This window comes from Brachyistius frenatus, unplaced genomic scaffold (genome assembly GCF_029030835.1).
Source record: "Brachyistius frenatus isolate BFR_SWC_R1_liver_20210118 unplaced genomic scaffold, ASM2903083v1 Contig_2, whole genome shotgun sequence".
Taxonomy (NCBI): domain Eukaryota; kingdom Metazoa; phylum Chordata; class Actinopteri; family Embiotocidae; genus Brachyistius; species Brachyistius frenatus.
The window spans coordinates 4,822,501-4,837,422 of NW_027210601.1; the positions used below are offsets into that span (position 1 = coordinate 4,822,501).

A 14,922-nucleotide genomic window follows, 5' to 3' on the forward strand; every position below is an offset into this window, starting at 1 on the left:
ATGAACCTGTTGTTGGATACTCTTCTTCCTCTGCAGCATTGTGAGATCTGGCTGGCTGGCACCAGCCTCTGTTCGCCCAGTCAGAGGAGCGTGTGTGTGTGTGTGTGTGTGTGTGTGTGTGTGTGTGTGTGTGTGTGTGTGTGTGTGTGTGTGTGTGTGTGTGTGTGTGTGTGTGTGTGTGTGTGTGTGTGTGTGTGTGTGTGTGTGTGTGTGTGTGTGTGTGTGTGTGTGTGTGCGTGCGCGTGCTCAGGGAGTATTCTGCTGGACAACTGTATTCAAAATATAATTAATCACTTTCTCGAAAGGACCACCTTGCCCTGACGACCTCTCAGCAATTCTGAAGGTTGATTAATTTTCTGCTTTGTGTGTCTACAAAGACAAACAGGAAAGACAGAGAGCACAAAACACATTGTGTAACCCTTGGAGGAGCAAACATAGCGACTGCAACCAAGCAGAAACCAAGGCAAACAGAGAAAAGTGGCAAAATGCACAGAGCCAGAGAGCCAGCAGTGAGCTGAAAGGAAGCTGGGATGTTTTGATGGGAACCAGGGTATCAGTTGCTTCCTGTATATGGATGTGTCTTGGTCAGCCGTGCCCCTCTTCAGCTGCGGGGGAGAGGAGGGCAAACCCCTGGCTCTCAGGAGCCCCGAGGCCAGTGGACAAAGAGCTCTCTTAACTGGCTAATTTGATTTGCATGCAGAGTCACTGACTGCCTGCTCTTGTCCAACACAGCATTATGATCCACACAGCTTGGCTTCTCTTTACAGTCTCTCTTTTTTTCTGTTTTTCTGCCTTTCTCAGTCTCCTTCTCTGTCTATACTAGTCTTCTTCTTTTACTTGAAATGTTCTCATTGAAAAGGACTACTGTTCTTTTGAAAATAAATGTCCAGTCATGAAACTGATATGAGATAGGGACTGCTTCTGCTGTAAAATCTATGGCTAATCAATTTGAGTGCCCTCTCTTTAAAGTACATGTGTTGTACATTTGAATTACAACAAAGTGTTTTTATGCATTTCTCAGAAATCCCACTTCCTCTTTTTCTCTGTGCTAGACCTCCCTTTTGTCTGTCAGTTGCCTGTGTACCCAGTCAGTTAGTATGTGTGTGTGTGTGTGTGTGTGTGATTGTGTGTGTCATCATCAGTTGATCTGCGTATCTCTGACATGTGGGGTTCCTAGGTGTGGCCAGTTATGTGAGCTGCATATCACTGCAGATTGCAGCTGCAAGGCAATGCATTTTCCTGTGTCTCTACATGTTTTGCATGCATGTGTGTGCATGTATATGTGTGTTCTGGCTGTAGTGGTAGTATCCTTGGCTTTGTGTTGATAGGAAACATGCCCACCTCAAAGTTCAAGCAGTCATCTTATTGTCTGCACCTCAGCCCTCTACAGTCTGCCAACATTCACTTTTTTAAAAAGAGATTTGAGAAAGTGAAAATATTTGAATTAATTGAAAAGAACACAGAGTGCTTTTCAAGGGTTTTAGAAAAGCCAAATATGTAACCAAACCTCCTTTTCCTACATTATCTAAATGCATATTTACTTCTCATTACCATCATGCATTTAAAAAAAAGCTCGGACTCTCACAACTATTTGTTGAACCAGTCACTAACTATTCTGATCACTCTTGTCACCCAGGCTCTGCAGCTCTTTGAAATGGATGACATCCAAGTTGTTGAGTCCAAACCCCTGCTGGTGGACAGGGAACTGCCGGTATGTATTCTTCTTAAAATTGTCAAATTGAATATTGTTTAAAAAGTATTCTCAAAACTATGTTTTCACTTACATTATGCATGCTTTATACCTGAAAAGTTTCCTTTGACGCTTTTTGCATCTCCTTGCTTTAGTAAGATACATAGAATATCAATATATTATCACTTAATGATAAAAATAATTAGTCTCCATGTAGACTAGCATCAAAATACACACATAAACAGACAATTATAGGATGCAGGTGCCAGATTTTCTTTTTTTTATATGTTTTTCTAATAGTTGATTTTTCACAAAACAGCAAAAAAAAATCTGTTTAGAAAATCACAGATCTGTACCAAAATACGACTCTATGATTCACATTCACTTCAATTTTGACTTGAATTTTTTTAATGTGCTACAAAGAATATTGTTGTGTAGTCAAGATTATATTTATGGATGTGAAAATACGCACAGTGACAGAATGACACCCTCAGGATATTGGATTAAAGCATGTTGTTTAATTACAGTTAATTGCATTAGTTTTCTGCTTTCATCAATCCGTTCTCTCCTTGCAGGGCTTGAGAGAAGCTGTGCAGCAGCTCGTTATCAAGGTACAGTTGCAGACACAAAAATTCAATCCTGCATTATTATTCCCACCAGTTGTTACCCTGCTTTATCATTTGAATCTTGTGCTGATAGATGATACCAATTACTGGTTGTTTTTGCACACAGTGTTAATGTATACTGTATATACATTTTATTTTGTCTAGTACCATCTAGTGGCTGATTAAAAGAAATACTCAGCAGCTCAATTAACGTAGCTGCTGCAGTGTCTCATTTATCTTGGTGATGACCTTTCATCTGCTGTGATTTTATACGGACAGAAATCTAATTCGGGCTCCACTAATTCCGTCAGCTACTGAACGTGATGACACACGTTGGACTGGATTTGTAAGAGGGCGTCAGCAGTTTCATTGTCCTCTCGAGGACATGCACACACAGGTTTTGCTTAGTGTATCGGGGGCCGTCTCAGCACCACAGACAGAGCTCCTCATTGTCAGAAATCCACCATGTTTTCATGTACAGATTCATTGAGAAGTACATGTTCTTCCGTTCCTGAAGGTCAGAATGTGTGAGCTCATGGGTCTTCTGGTCAGGCAGTAAACGGGCCGGGATCTGTTTCCCTGATGTCAGTCCCATCAAAGAGCTAATTTCTGTCTGAACTCCTTCTGACTGACTTTGGTGTGACACTAACAAGTTGGATGACCTCGGGTATCCAGGGCAAGTGTTTAAAATGTCTGTGGCAGCCAAGCTTCCAACAATTATTGACATCGGATTAGTTGGCTGGCGATATGTGGGGCTTGCTTTTAATATTAATAATATATGCATATGTGCAAACAGTGGCAGATAATGCATTTTCCCACTTTGAGTGTCATGGGTGTGTGTATGTATGCAAGTGAACATTCATATGCATTTACAAGCGCACACGCACGTGTTTCCCTGCAGGATTATCTTGCCTGTCTAGCCTATATTCAGTGTGCCCTACATGTGATGAGTGGGTGGAGCGAGGTGTGGTGAACCTTGTACACTACATCCAGTAAATAGGTTTTACACCTTCTTGGATGTTCTTCTAAAGCAGATCCCAAGCAGTCAAAACCTGTGTGGAACCCAACCCAACTAATAGCTCATGTTGTGACTTGACTTGTAGGTCACTATGGGACATATGTTGGGTTTGTTGTTGTTGTTGTTTGTTTGTTTTTGATTGAACGATACTGACATATTAAACTATATACTAGGAATATTTTTAGACAGGAAGTTGCACTCAAAGACTATCTGATATTTTTAGATTAATTTTTTTAAGATATCATCTGATAGTTCTTCTCTCAGATAATGACTTTATCTTTGAAATAAAATAAATACGTATGCACTTTCTGGCAATGTATGTAATTGTAAACAAACTTTAAACACTTCATGCTGTAAATTTTCAATATTTGTAAAATAGAAGAGATTTTATTAATCCCACAGAGGGGAAATTTAGTTGTCGACATCTGCATTTCAGTGTATGTTTTTACATTGAAATAACTTATATTGTGCTCATATTGTCCATACTGTGACTGTATAGGGATCATATTTTAGGAAATCTTATCAAAAGCCTTAGTTTAGGTCTTTCTAGCCTTGAGAGATGGTTTAATGCTATGTTTCACTGTAGATTTTGAAATTGTATAATTGATCGATAGATAGATAGATAGAGAGAGAGAGAGAGAGAGAGAGAGGGATAGATAGATAGATAGATAGATAGATAGATAGATAGATAGATAGAGAGAGAGAGAGAGAGAGAGAGAGAGAGAGAGAGAGAGATAGATAGATAGATAGATAGATAGATAGATAGATAGATAGATAGATAGATAGATAGATAGATAGATAGATAGATAGATAGATAGATAGATAGATAGATAGATAGATAGATAGATAGATAGATAGATAGATAGATAGATAGATAGATAGATACTTTATTAATCCCGCAAGGGGACATTTTTTTATGGTCATTTTTTTTACCCCTAATTATTTATGAGTAATGCCTGCTGCTTTGCCCTCACTCATTCGTTCAGCATGTCACGTACACATACACATACTCACTCATTATGTCAACACAGTAGCTCATGCCCCCTCTGTCTGACATTGGCTGATCCAATTTAGGGATATCTTCATCTAGAATTAGCTTGTTTTGACCAGCCTGCAAGGCACCATGGGAGGCCAGGAGCTTAGGCCAACTGGTAAGCAGTGGGGGTATAAAATGCAGGTCTCAGTGCAGGACTAAAGAACGTCAGAGGCTTACCAATTGTTGCATCTATAGCTCAGAGAACCACTGCGTGCAGTTTTTTTCAGTAGAGAGCAGTGCTCAACTCCTCTCCTGCAAACATGGTTCTGGAGGATTCTGATGTGGAAATGATTGTTGCTGAAATTGAAGTCAGCGTGAGTAGACTAAAACACCTTATTGAAATTTTTGCACTGAGTGGATTTATTGGATTATGCTGCTGGCTGGACAGCGGCGGCTCTAGTTAAAGTTGTAGCATAGGTGCTAAATTGAGAATGGTTTGATATTTTATGTATTTTTTTGGTGGCTCATTGGGAATAATAATAATTATTATTCGGGCAATTATTAGAAATAATAATAACAGATTGTAATCTGTGAAATTTAATTGGAAAAGTAGCTAGAAAAATTAAGCAACTAAAAAAGCTCAGAATTTTGATGAGGCAATAATGAAGGATTGTGTGGAGTACATAAATGAAGGTCCTATAATATTCTCATTTCATGCAATTTTTTTTACATTTTTTTTTATTGTGATGTAATGCTGGTCATTTAACTATATTTAAAATGCGTGCATTAAGTATTAAGATGTGACATATTTCTCAGCTTTTAGAAGTTCGGGCTGACTTCCTTCATATAATCACACAGTATTTTTAAGTTGTTTATGTCATGTCCATGCATTTTATTTTAAACTTGGTCATATGTTTTTGGATCAATAGGAGCATGATGTGGAGACTCCTCATGGCAGAATTCACTGTACAATGAAGGGGGTTCCCAAAGGGGAAAGACCAGTCATCCTCTCCTTCCATGACATTGGACTGAACCGTAAGCCCGTCTCTTTGTTCTGCTCTGAGTGAAACATCTGTTGTTGTGCCTAAAGCCTGGGTTGTTTTGAATTACTGTACCACGTGGGATCAGATTAAGTTCACTGAGCTAACTTCATATTGTTATCCATTGCAGCACTGTATCTACTGTCTTCTAATGTTACTGACAGATTTTTATGATAGAGTCAAATCCTGCAAAACACAAGGCCTACATGTTAAACAAACTCTTCATGTCTCTTACTTGAGGTCTGTTTTTCCTCTTTGCCAAGTATCACTTACCCACCTCTGCCTCCTTTTTTTTTTTTTTTTTTACTGTGTTTCAGACAAAACCTGCTGGAACACGCTCTTCAGCCATGAGGACATGTCAGAAATCATGCAGCACTTCGCTGTGTGCCACGTTGATGCCCCGGGGCAGCACGAGGGAGCTAAAACCTTTTCCACTGGGTGAGCCAGTCACATACAAACACACTTGGATACCTGACGTGTGTCAAGCAATCTGTGACCTTTGACTCGACAGGTAGATCACTGCAGATACACTTAGGCGACCTAATTTGACAAATGCGCTGTAGAAACAGGTGTTTATCTTGTTTCGCCTAATATCCACTTTGATGGTGCGACTTAGCCTCATGTTAATGCTACCTGAACTTAATGTGAAAACTGGGACACTGCTGGCGGTCAGAGGCTGATAACAACATAGATGATTAGATAATGGCTATTATTAAAGTGAAAACTAATTTTTTGTTTTGTTTGCCAGATATGAGTATCCTTCTATGGACCAACTGTCTGAGACTCTCCCTCTGGTGCTGAAGCACTTTGGGTATGTTGACCTGCCGTTTTCACTCTGACAGTTCCCTCTTACATTAAAGATATTCTCCAACCATTTGTTCTAACAGTATTCCTGTATTTTTGTGCACCCCAGCCTGAAGAGTGTTATTGGAATGGGCATTGGAGCCGGGTCCTACATTCTGACCAGATTCGCTGTAAGTTTTCCCCTTTGCCCTCTCAATCAGGCTTAATAATTTTAGAGTTTTAATCACTCCAGGATTACCAGCTAATGTGTTTCTGCTTTTTGCTGATATTGGCAATACAGCACTGCTTATTGCTTGAGCCTGCTGAGCCATAAAAGCCTCAGGAATGTACCAGATCAGCGCAACACTAACACTGTGCTCAATAGGAAGTCTCACTGTGTTGACACAACACTGAAAGATACAACTTTTAACTCCTTGCAGGAGCCTTCTTTCTAACTAATACTATACTGTACATCATGGTTTCAATGTGTTTTATTTAATACTCATTGTATTGTATTGTACAATACCGCTTTTAAATGAAAGAGATTTAGATTAACAATCTAACCTGTCCAGGATAGGCAGCAATATTGACATGTAACACAAAATATGCCACACAATTTTAATTAAACAAAAATGCAACTATAAAATCAAATAATTAGAAAATAATCAGATACAATCGTGAAGCAGATAGTTAAATGCCCTTATGATCTACCAAAACTTTGGCAGACAGAGGCGAAACCAGTTTTTGGACATAAATCTTGCTAAATGCCTCATTGTGTGTTACAGTAAAATAATAATAATTAAAATTTTCATGCTTTGTGTATTTTAGCTGGACTACCCAAACATGGTAGAGGGCCTGCTGCTCATCAACATCAACCCATGTGCTGAGGGATGGATGGATTGGGCTGCACACAAGGTAACACACACAAATCCCTGTCAAAAGCTTATATATACTCACACCTAAAGAATTACCAAAAAAATAACTGGTAACTTTAAAGAGCTAACCAAAAGGTAAATGCTGTGTTAAAGCTAAACATGACTTTTGTGTCAAACCTTAGATCAGCGGTTGGACCCATGCCATGCCTGACATGCTCATCGGCCACCTCTTTGGAAAGGTACAGACTCAAATTCTGTTAAAAGGTCTTTGTGCATTCTATCTAAATCTTATGAGGATCTTAAAAAAACTCTGTGGTCTGGAACTAGGTTTCTAGTTTTTTTTTTTTTTTTTTTATCTTTGTGAGTTAAACACATTTTGCTTTTGGTCACCACAGGAGGAAATCCACAACAACCATGACTTAATCGGAACATACCACCACCACATTATGCACGACATGAACCAGTTTAACTTGCATCTCTTTGTCAAGTCCTACGAGAGGTAAGCACAGCAAAGCCAGACTACACTCACAATCAAAGAATCAACAGCATGTTTGCATGTCAAAATTTGTAATAAATTAAAACTGAGATTTGTTTAAGATTTCTTGAACACTAACAGAAGTGTCTCTCTACAGTCGGAGGGATCTGGAAATTGAGAGGCCGGTTCCTGGAAGCATTGTCAGAACCCTCAAGTAAGTTGTTATCTGGCAAAATTAGTTTATTTATTTATTTATTTTAAATTTAAATGACAATATAATTTCTAACATTTGATGAATGTTAAATATGTGATTTTATGTGTGTCCCTCTTCCAGGTGCCCTTCTCTGCTCGTGGTCGGCGACAGTTCCCCTGCTGTGGAGGCTGTGGTGAGTTGAAGCACAAACATCCACACAGCCATTAAACAATGCTAATGATTACACTCCCCACCACCGTTAACACTGTTAACTTGTGCTGGACGTGTTTTCCATTCACTTCAGTCTTCTGTTTAAATCCAAGAGATATGCAAGATTAAACGCAAAAGGACGACAGTTTAACATGTTTTAGGCAAGAACAGCGTTGGGAACAAAAATCTAGTTAAGCAGGGTAGTTTTGATCTGTTAATGTTAAGAGATGTTTGTGTAGCTGTTTCTGCTTTTAGCTCTAGAACAGTGTTACAAATGTATTAGTGTTTATTGGCCATACAATTAACAATTAAAAGTGAACTATATTGTCAAGTTAAAAAATAAATGTATTTTATAATGTTTTGTTAGCCTTTTATCTGCAGTTTGATGACATATCATAAGATACGTAACATATTTGTTTGATTTGTACCCACAGGTTGAGTGCAACACCAAGCTTGACCCCACAAAGACTACCCTGCTTAAGGTGAGAGCCTATTTTTTGCCCACTGTCCTGCCCTCTACCCTGCACCTCCTGTCCCATATTTTCATTCAGATTATAATTTAGCCTTGATGGAAACGCATCAGTTGATAAGATTCCAGTGGCTCAGCATTTACCTGGTAACATATTAACCACAGGTGTTACAGCTGAATGCGTACGCATGTCGCCTGTGACGATGATGCAATCTGCTGCAACTGACCCACTTATGTTGGCCTATGGCAACCTTTTATGGTCCACAACCAAATGGCTGTTAGACCTAAAATGGGTGCCATTTATTGGGGTTAACTGTTCGGAGTCTAGAGGAACACTGACTGGAGGTAACAGGGACAAGGTGTTCAGTGTGTTCAAATGGGACCTGTTGGCCCTAATGGGGGGTAATGGAGCATGGCCACTGCCATGCGAATGTACAAGCGGCAACTTGCTAAATTGTAATGGCCTCTATTGTGTTTTCCCTCCTCTCTCCAGATGGCTGACTGCGGTGGCATGCCCCAGGTCGACCAGGTGTGTATGTCTGTGTGACAAAAACAGGAAAGAAAAAAGCTCTGAGACAATAATGTTATAAAGCAGGATGGACAGGGCTTGAGAATTGGCACAGAGGGTCAAGTGGAGGGGTGGATAGCATAAGAAGGAGGCACTTAAGGGTATTAATCCACAGTTGTCAGGTTTTAATCCTCCACATTGCACAGCACCTGCTCATAGCAGCTGCCATATCTGAGACCCTGAGCAGTAAGCCACTCAATGAGATGTCGATGTTATTTAAATAGAAAAAAAGACTGATTATCTGCCTTCTTGTGCTCTTTTCTGCAGCCTGGCAAACTGACAGAAGCTTTCAAGTACTTCATTCAGGGCATGGGATACAGTAAGTACACAAGACATTCAGTGTTTTTTCTGTTGGTAGATGCAAATCTAACCATAACATATCTGAGAGCTGCACTGCACCAAAGTATAAAAGATTGAGACATTGCACTTAAGTACTCTTGACCTCTAAAGTACCAAGAGTGTTTACAGACTTCAATCTGTTAAAGACGAGTTTTCTGCCACCTTGTGGTGAGATAAAGACCTTTTGCATTACTGTTCACCTTATGCTCCCCACTCCCAGATGTTTATTGTACTACAGAGTGCACTGAGAACAGTGGTGGAAGAAGTATTCAGATACTTTACTTACATAAAAGTAAAGTAAAAGGCCTCACCAGATTTGCATTACATTTTCCCTTCCATTTAAAAATCATTAGTGATCATTTTTATGTAAACAGATTTCGAATATTGATAAAGTTGTTGATTTAAACTGGGGCTCGTTTTAGTGACTTGCATGCTGTGGGATGTTTTCCTTTACTTCAACAATATATGGAATTTGATATGCTCATTTTAGGTTTTTATAATATTTATCTGCAAAGTAATTAATGCAGTCAACTAAAATACTCCTAATCTTTCCTATTCAGCATAATATTAATGATGGTAATGTTCTAACATGAAATTAAAATACTTACAGCACAAGTACCTCAGAAATGCAAATGTATATTTAGTCATTTTTCCACTTCTGGCTCAAAATATTTACCAAATCCCCCTCCTCTTCCTCAGTGCCCTCTGCCAGCATGACCCGCCTGGTCCGCTCCCGCACCGCCTCCGGCTCCAGCGTCACTTCCTTCGATGGCAACCGCTCCCGCTCCCACACCAGTGAGGGAAACCGCTCCCGTTCGCACACCAACGAGGGCAGCCGCAGCCGCAGCCACACAGCTGACAACCAGCAGGGCCGCTCTCACACAGACGCCGCCATGGACGGCACGGCCAACAACAACGTGGACCAAGCTGTGCCCAAGTCCACCGAAGTGTCCTGCTAAGTGACCCTCCACTCACCAGACACCCAAACCCAAAAGTCCCTTTGGTTTGTGCTGTGCTGCCTCTAATTCACACTCACATTCCTACGCACATACACACTGATGTAGAAAGGGACAGCATACCTGGAGTTGTAAAAACGCACAATGGACCCTCACCTGCAGACTTTTCAGTGCAGCTGAGATGCCCCCAATTAGGAAACATGTCTTTTATGTAGGTGGTTCAGGCCAACCATAAGCATGTTTTGTCATTCAGAACAACTCAAAAAATATCCCAACAGGAAATGTTTCTGAGCTCATCTGAGGTCAATTGAGAGTGTAGTTAGGTGCAACGCAGCATCCGGGGATACCGAAGCAGAGAATGTCGGAGAAAGCTGTAGCTAAAAGTATACCAGCTTATAATGTATCTCTCATACATTAAAACAATTAATATCCATTTCAGCATTCCCCCATCCTGTTTTTATAAATTTTTACCACATTGACACAGCTTTCTCGATTATACCTGGCTGTAATTGTCTGTTTTCTGTCCTCACTGTAATTGTTTGATGATTTATTCTTTTATTTTCCATGTTTGAAGTGTTGTCGTTTGTGCGTAGGAGCAGATTTGTAGATGTGAGAGAGAGAATAGGGAGACATTTGGATACATAAAAAAGGGTGTTTGGCTCAAATTGCATATGTAACTTTGAAAATTAAGGGACAGACTACACATACATCATGTATATTCAGCAAGAAATATTGTTTAATCTTGCAAATGTCCTTGAGTTCTTTTCAAAAGATGTCTGTTATTTTAACAACTTCCTACATTTGTTCACAGGTGACATGCAGTTTAAAAAAAAAAGAAAAGAAAAGGAATCAAACGATCATTGAGACTGTCTGCTCATTAATCAAAACACTGAAATGCAAATTCAAAAGGCTTTTACATCATATGCTTTATTAATGGATCATAGCTTCAGACAAAACTTTTTTTATCCTCTTTTTTATGATGATTTCTATGCAATCAAGCACAAAGGAACAAAGATGTGCCATGGAATTGTTCACTTTTAAGACGTGATGCTCCTATGTGGTTGTGGATTTCTTTGGATGAGTGAAGAGCTAGGGCCACATGTTAACACAAGGACAGCCATAGAACTTACCCTAAACCTTCTACTCCTGTATTTTACTTGCACTACAGCAACATTTTACTTTGTAGAACACATATACAGCTTTGTAAAGATGTGATGCAAAACCGTCTAATGCTGTAGAAAAAGCATTAAAACAACATAACAGTTTGTATTTATTAAAAAAATTACAATAAAAAACTTGTAACAGATCTTCCCTGATTGTGTCTTTGTTGCATATTTGAAGATGTAATCTTAGAAATAAGGCATCTCAGTCCAGCTCTCCTTTTTTTAACTTTTATCATAAAACAATTTTATGAAATACATGAGAAAATATACACAAGTACACTGACTACATGGTGAGTTTTAAGAAAAGCAATGTTTGGCTGTTCTTGAGAACATCCCAAGAACATGACATATGTTATTACATATGCAAAAAGCTACATAAATAAATTAGACTTTCAATATTTCACATGCCCTGTTGAATATTTTCATTTGCAAAAAGTTCTTCAAATATTCTTCAAAAGCACACCATGCTTTATGAATGCATTCTGGAGACACATACATATTGTATTTCATATTTACAACTTTTTCCAATAGGAAAAAAAGACCATAAGAAAGTCCCTTGATCAAACTCGTTACAAATACAAAACATTGCATAAGAAAAAGAAGTAAGGAAAAAGTTAAGAATGCTTACGACAGCATAACTCACACGTCACTACTTAGTTCATGACCTCTGGGTAACCGTAGTAACTCTCCAACTCGGCGAAGATGTCGTTGGGGTTTTTGCAGCTAAGGTTGCAGAAGCAGGCCTGCACCCACATCATCTTCCAGGTGAACCCCGTCCCATTGGGACACTCAAACTCCACGTCGATGGTCTTGGACTTGTAGGGGATGCAGCAGCGCTCATCCGTGCAGACGCCGCAGTATTTGGGCCTGTACTGCTTCTTGCTGGTGCAGCCAGAGATGGTGAGGTTTGAGGGCTGATCTTCCCTATAGATGTTCAGACATTTCTTTCCTGGCTGTGGGGATGGCATAGAATAAAAACATTTAAAATCACGGTAACACTAAGTTTTTATAAAAATGGTTTTATACTACCATCATTTTACCGTGCTTAAGATGCAGAACTACTACCTTGATGTGTTTGGTGATGTCGACCTCACATGGACGCAGGTTGCAAAGACGAGACTCTTTGACCAGCTCACATTGCTCATTGGCGTTAGAGATCCTCATGGACAGGCCGCGGCCGCAGGTCTTTGAGCAGAGGCTCCATGAGGTAGTCTGGGTAATGCAGTTCTTGTGCCAGCTCCTGGTCTCTGCTGGGTAAACTGGATCAGCAGAGACAGAGAACGAGGCAAATAGATCACGACATGTTTAAAAACAGTATTTACTACAATTTAAAGCTTTGAGCCTTGCAGATTCACAACTAATGAACAAATTTGAACAACAAATAATGAATTACTGTTACACATGCAGCTAACAATTTTTTTTTATTAGCAATTAATTTTCCTCAATCGATTGTTTGATCAATATAGTTTAAAATGACTATCATGGCATGCTTGACCCTGAAGTTATGTCATCAAACAGCTTTTTCTTTTGGACTAGCAATTTAAATTTAAAATTGTATAAAACAGAAAAAAAGCTGGAATTTGAGAAGCTGGAACCAGAATTTTTTGTACTTAAAAAAAAAAATAAATTACATAACCAATTCATTGATTAGCAAAATATTTTTACAATAATTATATAGTACTGTCTAATGATTTCAACCATATAGTTAAATGTTTGACATTGACAGGTTAAGCTTTCAACAACAAAAATATACCTGACAAAAAGAAGTAACCTGGTTTTTGTTTTAACACTTTTATTCAGCACCTGCTGTTCCTGCATTTGTAATGGTTGAGAATACATAAATTGCAAAGTAAAATTGCAACCATTTGTATTGCATCTGTTTTGAATCTAAATTGTTACATTTTGTCTGCCTTGTAGTCTGGATCTAATTTGTTCCCTTGCGCAACACAAAGAGATCTTGGTTGACATTCTTGCCTCCGCAGCACGGCTACACTAAACGACTGGAAACTGGACATGACCCAAAAACAGTGTGAGGGCTTCCACAGGAAAGGATTGGTCTGTCCCTGGCTGAGCACGCCCACGCACACGCACACACGCACACGCACACGCACGCACGCACACGCACACACTAACCTCATGATTATCCTGGATGACAAACTATATTCACATTATCTACAGACTTCATGAGAGCCACATTCAAATTATACGAAGTCAGTAAGAGTTTTTCCGCATGCTTTTGTTTTACATTTTTACATAAAATACATTCAGTTATACACATAGTTGCTCAGAGATCTCCATCTACTCGTGTAAATCTTTTTCTAAGGAGTCCTTTAACTTGAGAGTTTGTGTATATACATATATGTATGCTTATAAAGGAATTAAACTGTCAGAATAAAAGCTTGGGAATTTGTTTTTAAATAAATTCCAATTTTATTCCCTACTTTAAGAATTCCGTTTGACTCAAATTGAACCGTAAAATGTGGTGAATTTCATTGAGCCGGAGGGACATTAGGGGATTTGGCAGTTGTACAACCAAAGCGTCCTACCCTCCACTGCATGCCGTGGAGCTGTCTTTCGCCCTCTCTTGGGTTCATCACAGATCCACTGCTCGCAGCACTGTCCACGCACTTTGACCCGCCGCGGGGTTTGGCACCACACTCGGGGAGGCTGGGACTCTGTGCACAGCCCCACGCAACCGATGGCACCGTTTACACACACGCACTGGTATTTGCAGCTGGGCTTGAAACTCTGCCCATTACGGTAGATCACACCATCATGCTCACAGCCTGTTCCCACCATGTCTGGCAGAGAGGGACGACAAGCAGTCACATATTATAAAGACATACAAGGCAAACTGCAAACACATGAAAATGTGTGGTGCTGTTAAACCGTGTTGTATTATACAGGGAAATATTTATTTTATATATGCTGTCATTGTTAATATAACTGGGGTAGACAAAAATAATACAAACATCTGTCAATGTAAAACAAATTAGTCTGATAGCGCAGCAAAATGTGGCTTACAAAGAGATCATACAGTTGAATAAACACCTTCCTAAAACAGCTTAGATGAAAACATTTTAACTTCGTGAAGGTAGGATTCATTGCAGAAGTGTTGTATTAGACTGCATTGAGTTTAGTTAAGTGTAGCTAATAAACAGGCAACTATTTGTATAAAAAAACTTTTCTAACAGCTTTAAATGAAAATACAATTAGAGGCAAAAAACAACCTGAAATCACATAATAAATCATATGTATTTTAAACAATAGTACAAGTTTCAGAGTAAGGTAAGCATTTCCTCAACACAGTCTGTGTCAATGAAAATAAAAACCTGTTCAGTTAGTATGAGTGACAAGAATCACTATGATTTAATAAGAGAATGGAATAAACTGCCTCATTGATCAATCAATCAATCAATGATAAGTGCTGTGTAAATAATAGCACAGAAAATAAAACATGAATCATGTCTTTTCCTGATCACATTATTATTTGAATTGCAAATATTAGTCATTTTTCCACGTAACTATTTTGTAATGTACTTTTCACAATAGTTTGATAAGT

At 39.1% G+C, this 14,922-nt stretch overlaps 2 protein-coding genes across 4 annotated transcripts in view; one reads left to right on the forward strand and one right to left on the reverse strand.

The window, feature by feature from the left end:
- ndrg1a (N-myc downstream regulated 1a) overlaps positions 1-11,503 on the forward strand; it is a 14,357-nt gene extending 2,854 nt beyond the window's left edge. Inside the window, exons 2-16 of the mRNA XM_069695100.1 lie at positions 1,637-1,711; positions 2,266-2,301; positions 5,219-5,324; positions 5,647-5,767; positions 6,078-6,140; positions 6,243-6,303; positions 6,941-7,027; positions 7,170-7,226; positions 7,383-7,486; positions 7,620-7,676; positions 7,797-7,848; positions 8,300-8,347; positions 8,828-8,863; positions 9,170-9,221; positions 9,941-11,503. Coding sequence (XP_069551201.1) covers positions 1,655-1,711; positions 2,266-2,301; positions 5,219-5,324; positions 5,647-5,767; positions 6,078-6,140; positions 6,243-6,303; positions 6,941-7,027; positions 7,170-7,226; positions 7,383-7,486; positions 7,620-7,676; positions 7,797-7,848; positions 8,300-8,347; positions 8,828-8,863; positions 9,170-9,221; positions 9,941-10,200 — 1,197 coding nt within the window. The 5' untranslated portion in view covers positions 1,637-1,654 and the 3' untranslated portion in view covers positions 10,201-11,503. The remainder of the gene's footprint in view (positions 1-1,636; positions 1,712-2,265; positions 2,302-5,218; positions 5,325-5,646; positions 5,768-6,077; positions 6,141-6,242; positions 6,304-6,940; positions 7,028-7,169; positions 7,227-7,382; positions 7,487-7,619; positions 7,677-7,796; positions 7,849-8,299; positions 8,348-8,827; positions 8,864-9,169; positions 9,222-9,940) is intronic.
- Positions 11,109-14,922, reverse strand: part of ccn4a (cellular communication network factor 4a) — a 34,035-nt gene continuing 30,221 nt past the window's right edge. For all 3 annotated transcript variants that reach the window (XM_069695130.1, XM_069695111.1, XM_069695119.1), the window contains 3 exons: positions 13,907-14,161; positions 12,426-12,619; positions 11,109-12,313 (listed from right to left, as the gene is read on the reverse strand). In XM_069695130.1, coding sequence (XP_069551231.1) covers positions 12,014-12,313; positions 12,426-12,619; positions 13,907-14,161 — 749 coding nt within the window. In that variant the 3' untranslated portion in view covers positions 11,109-12,013. The remainder of the gene's footprint in view (positions 12,314-12,425; positions 12,620-13,906; positions 14,162-14,922) is intronic.